Below are 8,424 nucleotides of genomic sequence, written 5' to 3'. Positions count from 1 at the left end.
TGAGTGTGTGTGTGTGAGTGAGTGAGTGTATGTGTGTGAGAGTGTGTGTAAGTGTGTGTGAGTATGTGTGTAAGTGTGTGTAAGTGTGTGTGTGAGTATGTGTGTAAGTGTGTGTGAGTGAGTGTGAGAGTGTGTAAGTGTGTGTGTGTGTGTGTGTGAGTGTGTGTGAGAGTGTGTAAGTGTGTGTGTGTGAGTATGTGTGTAAGTGTGTGTGAGAGAGTGTATGTGTGTGTGTGTGTGAGTGAGTGAGTGTATGTGTGTGAGTGTGTGTGTAAGTGTGTGTGTGAGTATGTGTGTAAGTGTGTGTAAGTGTGTGTGTGAGTATGTGTGTAAGTGTGTGTGAGTGAGTGTGAGAGTGTGTAAGTGTGTGTGTGTGTGTGTGAGTGTGTGTGAGAGCTCGGTTCAGCCTCTGTCCCGGATCATCCTGGCCTTTCTCTGCGCCGTTGTCACCCGATCCTCTCTCTTTCTTTACTGGGAAGAAAAGCTCGCCTCTTTCCCACGCTCCTGCTACACGTGGTAGCTGCCGGGCCTGAATCGCTCTCACAGGCTCCGCCCATGCACGCTGACGTCACCGGCGTTCCTCAAAATCCTCTTCTCTCTCGTCAGTAGCTGTACAGAAGCCCCGCCCACTCCTTGTCTTCCCGCGCGCGCGCACCTTCATCTCTGCCCAGAGGAAAAGGAGGATGATGATGTCAGCTTTTGTAAAATCTCTGCTTTTAACCCTTATTTTTACTCAGATGGTATTTAATCTTACACACCGGGCCGCTTCACATGTACACAGTGTAAATACTGTCAGTTCTTTTAGTATGGATCATTTTAATGTGACCAAAAACAAGTGAACAACTAAATCAGCTGAATTTCTAATATAAAGCTCATCAAATCTGTCTGATTATACATTAGTGATTTATGAGCTTAATGAAGGGACAAATACAGAACTCTAAATTCTACAAACATTTTAGGAATTTAAGGGACTTTAACTAAAAAAAAGGGGGGGGGGGGATCTCCAACATTACATTATGTCAGAAGATTAAAGACCCTTTTTGTGTCATAATAAATTACAGATACATGTTATTACATGATGTTATTATTCTGGGACAACAAGAAGACTCCACATTCTGTCATTAACAATCCTCACTTCTGAAGTCATCAGTCAGTAAAATTAAAAGCTCATCAGTCACTCAGTACATTTGTTTGGCACCGCAGCTATGAGGCAGTTTATATTTATTTATATTATACGTTTATATTACTCAAAGTTTTCTATAGATAGAAAGATAGAAAGAAAGAAAGAAATAACTTTGTCATTGCATAGTACAGGTACATAGCAACGGAATGCTGTTTATCATCTACTGCAATGCAAATATTAGAAAAAAATAACAATAAATAAAGTTATAGCAGGTGGGGGGTCACGGTGGCTTAGTGGTTAGCACGTTCGCCTCACACCTCCAGGGTTGGGGGTTCGATTCCCGCCTCCACCTTGTGTGTGTGGAGTTTGCATGTTCTCCCCGTGCCTCGGGGGTTTCCTCCGGGTTCTCCGGTTTCCTCCCCCGGTCCAAAGACATGCATGGTAGGTTGATTGGCATCTCTGGAAAATTGTCCGTAGTGTGTGATTGTGTGAGTGAATGAGAGTGTGTGTGTGTGTGTGTGTGTGCCCTGCGATGGGTTGGCACTCCGTCCAGGGTGTATCCTGCCTTGATGCCCAATGACGCCTGAGATAGGCACAGGCTCCCCGTGACCCGAGGTAGTTCAGATAAGTGGTAGAAAATGAATGAAAGTTATAGCAGGTCGTATGTGTATAAATACAACATGTGCAAAATAGGTATATGTGCCATTTGTCAAATATGACTAAAAATATCATTCTAAATATTGTGCAAATGTGTGCATTATGTACATTGTACGTAAGAGTAAGCAGGATCATATTGAGTGTATGAACAGATAATATACATGTATGGAGGTAAACTAGGGTAAGTCATGAATTTACACTTCTATACATTTATAATGATGTAGAGAAGATGTGACAGAGTGGAGAGTGGAGCAGAACAGCAGGTGATTACTGACACTGAAGGATCAGTGAGACGTGTAGAGTTCAGTACGTTTAGGGGAATAAAAGTGTCCCTGAACTACTGCTTCTGGTCTGAATGGTCCTGTATCTCCTCCTGGATGGGAGGAGGTTTGTGACCAGGGTGGAAGGAGTCTGTGATGATGTTGTGTGTCTCTGTGCAGACATCTACTGAGGGGAGGAGACTCAGTGACAGAATTAAAGATCTTCACAAATAATATTTGAAACTTTATTTTTAAATAATTCTTTTAAAAAAATGTATGAACGTCCAGCTTTATTAACATCTTTAAGTGGCAGTATAGCCGCTCTCAGTCGGACATTTTAAAGGAACATTTTAAAGGATAAGTAACCAGCGTTCTGTTCCACACATCCTAGATAAGATAGAAAATATACCACATATTTCCATTTGCACCTTCAAAATGAATAACTGTCTAGGTTTGTGAGGTTCAAAGGATGCTATTGATCACATGTGTATGTAACCGAAGCAATACATGAATCGGTTATTTGATGCTGAGAGAATAAAGTCTTGAAACCTTATATGAAGTGAATGAAGCATGGTTTCCAGTAAGAAAGTAACGTCCAGGGCAGCTGTGTGATGAACATTATACATTTTTAATAGCTTGTCTTTGTCCTTGACTCTGGTGACACATGATGAGGATGTGTTAACAGTTAAAAACAGACCAGTCAGAGAGAGTTAATTCTCTATCATTTCTATATGATTCACTAATCCCGTTAAACCAGATGATGAGTATGATGCCATTGATGGTGATTAAAGGACTGAGATGCCACTGTCTCACTTTCTTTAGGTTGAGATGAAGCAAGGGCTGAGTCCAAGTGCATCGCCATCAATGGGCAGTCGATCAGCATTGTGAGTAACATAACAATAGCTTGAGGTTAAAGTAATAAATCAATATTTTGCATAACAAAGATAACCGGTTATAAATTTTAATCTGCAAGTAGTGGAGTGAGAGGTTTTTTTTGCAATACTCAGACCCACAATGCACCACAGAACATATGACTTGACTCGAGTCAGACTTAAGTCGCAAATTTGAGACTTGAGACTTGCTTGACAAATATAAAAAATGACTCGACTTTACTTTGACTTGACATTCATGACTTGAGACTTGACTCAGAGTTAAATGATTCAAAGATTGGGGACTCGACTTGACTCGAATCAGACTTAAGTCACAAATGTGAAACTTACTTGTGACTTGCACATGTGTGACTTACTCCCACCTCTGCCACAGAATAAAAAGGGCAGAGCTTGTAGCATGTAACAGTCAGAACTGACACCGTAATAGAGTTTTATCTGTGTTTACAGACCCACTAGGATTAGAGCTAAAAATCTGTCGGCTAATCTGCATCTCTGTAGTGACATGTTGGAAAATATTTGCACAGAATTAAGGAAGGGATTGTTCAGTCGTTCACTCATCTGCTGGCCAAAGCTCATACCTGCACCTTTTGATGAAGCTGTGAAACAAAAGCCGAATCCCAAATGGATCCATATTGGATATTTCCAGTACAGTATTTTAATAGCATGTGAAGTAACTGATGCAGGAAGTGGTCACTTAAATGAATTTTAGACTAAACTCTCTCTCAGGTTACGGCCCACAGGTAGTCTGCGCTATTAGAAGTAAAGGAACTAAACTCTACATTTATATATATATGTATCTTTCACCTGGAAATGTGGAGCTAGTGAACATTAAAACTGACTGAAGATACATAATATCAATATTAAAGTACAACATGAATGTGCTTATGACTACTTGGAGGAAGAGTACAGATTTTTCTGAGATTGTTTAAAGGAATTCTATGTAAGTGTATATTTAATATAGTATATTTATATATTTTTAGTATATTTTTTATTATCAAATATACTAATTAGCAAATATACTAATATATAAAGTGCACATTTCTAGACTATATTATAACATAAAGATAAATTAAACCTAAACTTTCTCTCTGAAGAAAAAAAATCCCCACAGTTTAAGGTGCTGGTTTTATTTCAGACAGACAGATTTCTGGGTCAGAGCTGTTTGTGCAGTTAGTTTGTGATCTTATGCGCGTTGTGTTAAAACTTTATTAAAGCGGCGCTTCGTTTCTGTTTGGATTTGGTGAGTTTTCTCCAAAAAGAGACCAAAAGTTAGGCAGCATTCAGCATTTGGTGCCTTTGAGATTTTACAGCTCGAACAGTTTAATGAGGCCGGAAGAAAAAAGTCGCATTTTTACTGCAGTAAATGATTAGAGCCGGTTACGGAGCAAACGGTGTGTGTGTGTGTGTGTGTGTGTGTGTGTGTGTTTCCACGCCAAATTGCGGCTGTGTGCGTGTGTGTGTGTTTCCACGCCAAATTGCGGCTGTGTATGTGTGTGTGCGCGTGTGTGCGTGTGTGTCCCGTTCCCACGGTAGCGCGTGACTGCGCGCACCTCAGCCTGCAGTCGCACCGGAAGCCGAGCAAATTTTTTTTGTTGTTTAGGTTCCTGTGACTGTAAACAGCTGCGACACAGATAAAGCTGGTGGAAACCAATGAAACCTATTTAGAGATCTCTCTTATTTGGCATAAATTCCCCTAAATACATGAATTCTGCGTTGCTGCTATAATTCTTCCATAAGGTTCATGTAAGCTACCTGTTTATGTAGAGACATAAGTTCTGATTACATTATACACTCTCAGGGAATTAAGGAACCTACAGATTTGTTCTTTCTACCTTTACAGTTAGTTATGAAACGTCCTGGACCTTCAGGAGATGCATCTGCACCACGTGCACGTTTACAGGTAGAAGGTCCATGTTTACAGGTAGAAGGTCCACGTGCAAACCCAAGCAGAGAAACAGAACATCTGATTACAGACAGAGTTTCAGTAAAGTGGAGGAAAGTTTGCCTTATTTAGGATGTAACGTTATTAACAATTAACATGGGGGGGGGGGGGGTGTACAAACTACACTGTTGTTTTTCAAAATCAGTGGGTTGTTTTTAGTCATTATTATTATTATTATTATTATTATTATTATTATTATTATATTTCACTCGTTCTTTAGGTGTGTAGGTTTTTTCATGTGGTGGGAAAATGTTTCACCCTGTTTGCTTTATTAAAGCCACGCCTCTCTAGGATTTTAAACCCGAATAAACCACGCCCACCCCCAAGCAGAAGCCCTTGACCAATCAGCTTCTCTCGGCTCCTCCCACTCCGCACCACTCGCGTCTATAGAGGCCTCATTGTTATGCAAATGAGCGCGTCTGAAATAAGCGCGCGCGCGCAGCTTCTGGTCAGTCTGAGATTGAGACTGAAACTGCTCGAGGAGAGAAGCACACGTGCACGTACACGCACACGTACACGGATACGCACGCACACGTACACGGTGCGCGCGCGGTGGAACAATCGCAACTCTCGAGCCGTCCGGAAAAAAACAACCAAACCCACAGGCAAGTATTAATATAATGCGATCAGTAAATTGTACAAACTTGTTCGGCTTTTCTAATTAGCGCGTTTTTCTTCTTTATCCCAGGCTTGGAATGTAAGACTTGCTCAACTGAGCACTGAAGGAGTGTTTAATTAAAGGTTTGGATCATCTGCATCTCCATAAGTGCTGCTGAGATTTAATTACAGAACACAAACCTGCCATAGAAACCCAGTTGCTGCTACACAGACACTTGTGCGGATCTTTTACGCGTTTGGATTGGGATTCCACTGCTGTCACATTTCTAAGGGATATATCACATTTCTCTACTCTTCCTCCATCACCATCATCATTATCACTCGCACCACGACTACGTCTCGTCGTCCGGAGCCCAGGGACATCCTTTTGCACCACGTTTGCACCATGAGCCAAGCGGACGTGTCCACATGCTCTGCGCCACAGCGGGTTTTCCAAGAGGCGGTGCGCCGAGGCAACACCAAGGAGCTGCACTCCCTACTGCAGAACATGAGCAGCTGTGAGTTCAACGTCAACTCGTTCGGACCTGAGGGCCAGACCGCGCTGCACCAGTCGGTCATCGATGGAAACCTGGAGCTCGTCAAGCTGCTGGTGAAGTTCGGGGCGGACATCCGGCTCGCCAACCGCGAGGGCTGGAGCGCGCTGCACATCGCCGCCTTCGGGGGACATCAGGACATCGTGCTGTACCTCATCACCAAGGCCAAGTACTCCAACGGTGCGCGGTGATGCATCATGCATCTCTCTCTCTCTCTCTCTCTCTCTCTCTCTCTCTCTCTCTCTCTCTACTGAACTACAGAGAGACTTAATTTTATTTCTGGCCAAAACTACAGACTCTGCGCTTCGTTTTATTTACCTAAAAACCAAATTAGCGCCTGGACTGGGCTTCACATGGATAAAACACCTTTAACTAACTCCTGAGTGCTCTGACATGCATGTTCATTGGTACTAAAGCTTTTTAATCGCCCTGATTGTGTCAGAAACATCAGACTTCTTTTTGGATGGATGGATGGATGGATGGATGGATGGATGGATGGATGACCGGTCGCTCCTCAAAGTTACTGATTTTTTTTTTTTTTTTGTTTTATAAAAATTACAAATCAAAACACACACACGGATGGCACTTGTGTTATGCTGGAAAAAAGGGAATTTATTTTTTTGGGTCAACACTGTTTCTGAAATGCCATGTGGTTATGTGGTTATGTTGTTGTTCTTGTTGTTCGTGTTGTTTTTGCAATCAGTTAAAGCATTTAATTATAAAAGCGTCTGAATAATATTCAAAAATGTATCTGAATAACAGCGTAAAGTGGCGTCATGTTAAAGTACTGTACACAATAGCTTTACTTCTATATCAGAGTAGTTCTGTGTCCTGCAGTCACCTACAGCACATGCTAAGGTGTGTGTGCGTGCGTGCGTGTGTGTGTGTGTAAAAAAAAAAAAAGAAAAGAAAAGAAAAAAACTGCTGCTTTACGCTTTTCACGTCAGGAAAGTTGCGTTTGGAATTTTGACTTTATCTTCTCAGTATTTTTTCTTCTCTTTAATTTTAACATCCTGGTCATTACTGTGAAATACAGGCTGGGTTTTTTATTTATGAAGGTACATGATGATGATGACGATGATGATGGTCATGATGATGCACACACACACACGCATATATATAGATATAATATGCGTGTGTGTGTTCTTTTTCTTCTTTCTTTTTCTTCCGTGATGATGGTTTGGAGGAATCTAAGCTGCTTTCTCTCCCCCCCATCACCCCCCTCCAAATTGTGTATAGATATAGGTTTTAGTTCTGGATCCTCGCTGTTTTTCTCCTTCATGCTTCCACATCTACCTGTTTGACGTCATCTGCGTGGCGACACAAAGCAGGAGCAGGAATGGTCTTTATCTCCAACTTTATCTCCTCTAAACCTTCCCACCTTCCCTCTGTGGTGTGTTATGGATCTCTGCATCAGCTACCTCGACTATAAAGTATTCAACTTTTTTAACTTTTTAATGTCTAGTGATCCGTCTCATAACCTCCAGCGTTTTCTTTATAATCTTCTCCATTAGAACCTTCATTTGGGATCATTTCCGACAACCAAAAAATCAAAACCATAGCGAGTTTTATTATTATTATTATTATTATTATTATTATTATTATTATTATTATTATTATTATTATTAAGTCAATCAAACGCTTAACTTTGCGTGTCGCTTGTTTGTTTGTTTAGTTACAGAAGTGGCCCGAATTATTAAATGCAGGGAGATTTTGTTGCACATAAAAAAAATCACAGCCTTTATTTTATTTTTTATTTTATTTTTATTTGAGTTGATTTCACGCCCCCTCGCGCCTGCTCGGGTAACAGCAGGATCTGAAGCTGCAGAGAGAGACAGAGGGAAAGCGTGAGAGTGAGACAGAGGGACAGAGTGCGAGTGAGACAGAGGGACAGAGTGCGAGTGAGACAGAGGGACAGAGTGCGAGTGAGACAGAGGGACAGAGTGCGAGTGAGACAGAGGGACACAGTGCGAGTGAGACAGAGAGATCACAAGTGACTACTGAACACCACTCCACTCACATACTGGTAAAAAGACTGTTGTGTGACTTATTGCAGGGACAAAACAATCTTCAGATTTAAGACAGATGACACGAGGACCTGCGTTTGTGTTTGTGTTTCAGCCTGATGTGTTTCAATGCTGCTTTGATTTACATTTTTTTTGTTTTCTTTTTTAAAAGCCAACAGTGAGTGTGAGAGGAGAAACTGTGCAGTTATAGTGATCTGTATGAAGCCTCCTGAATGTGTGTATGTGTGTGTGTGTGTGTGTGTGTGTGTGTGTGTGTGTGTGCGTGCTGCATGCATACCACTGTTGAACTGGTTCTTGCTTGTCTGGCTACGTTGATAAGCCCTGGTTAGACTTAAGAACATTTCTTTATGTAAAAATAAATAAAATCAAACCTG

General features: G+C 41.4%; 1 protein-coding gene across 1 annotated transcript in view; it reads left to right on the top strand.

Moving 5' to 3' along the window:
- The first annotated feature begins 5,563 nt into the window (after positions 1–5,563).
- The window catches only part of nrarpa (NOTCH regulated ankyrin repeat protein a), a 3,570-nt gene continuing 709 nt past the window's right edge, over positions 5,564–8,424 (top strand). The window contains exon 1 of the mRNA XM_060896187.1: positions 5,564–8,424. This exon is cut by the window's right edge and continues 709 nt beyond it. Coding sequence (XP_060752170.1) covers positions 5,876–6,214 — 339 coding nt within the window. The 5' untranslated portion in view covers positions 5,564–5,875 and the 3' untranslated portion in view covers positions 6,215–8,424.

Source organism: Tachysurus vachellii, chromosome 20 (genome assembly GCF_030014155.1).
Source record: "Tachysurus vachellii isolate PV-2020 chromosome 20, HZAU_Pvac_v1, whole genome shotgun sequence".
In the NCBI taxonomy this organism is placed as follows: Eukaryota; Metazoa; Chordata; class Actinopteri; order Siluriformes; family Bagridae; genus Tachysurus; species Tachysurus vachellii.
This window is presented reverse-complemented; position numbering and strand designations above follow the sequence as displayed.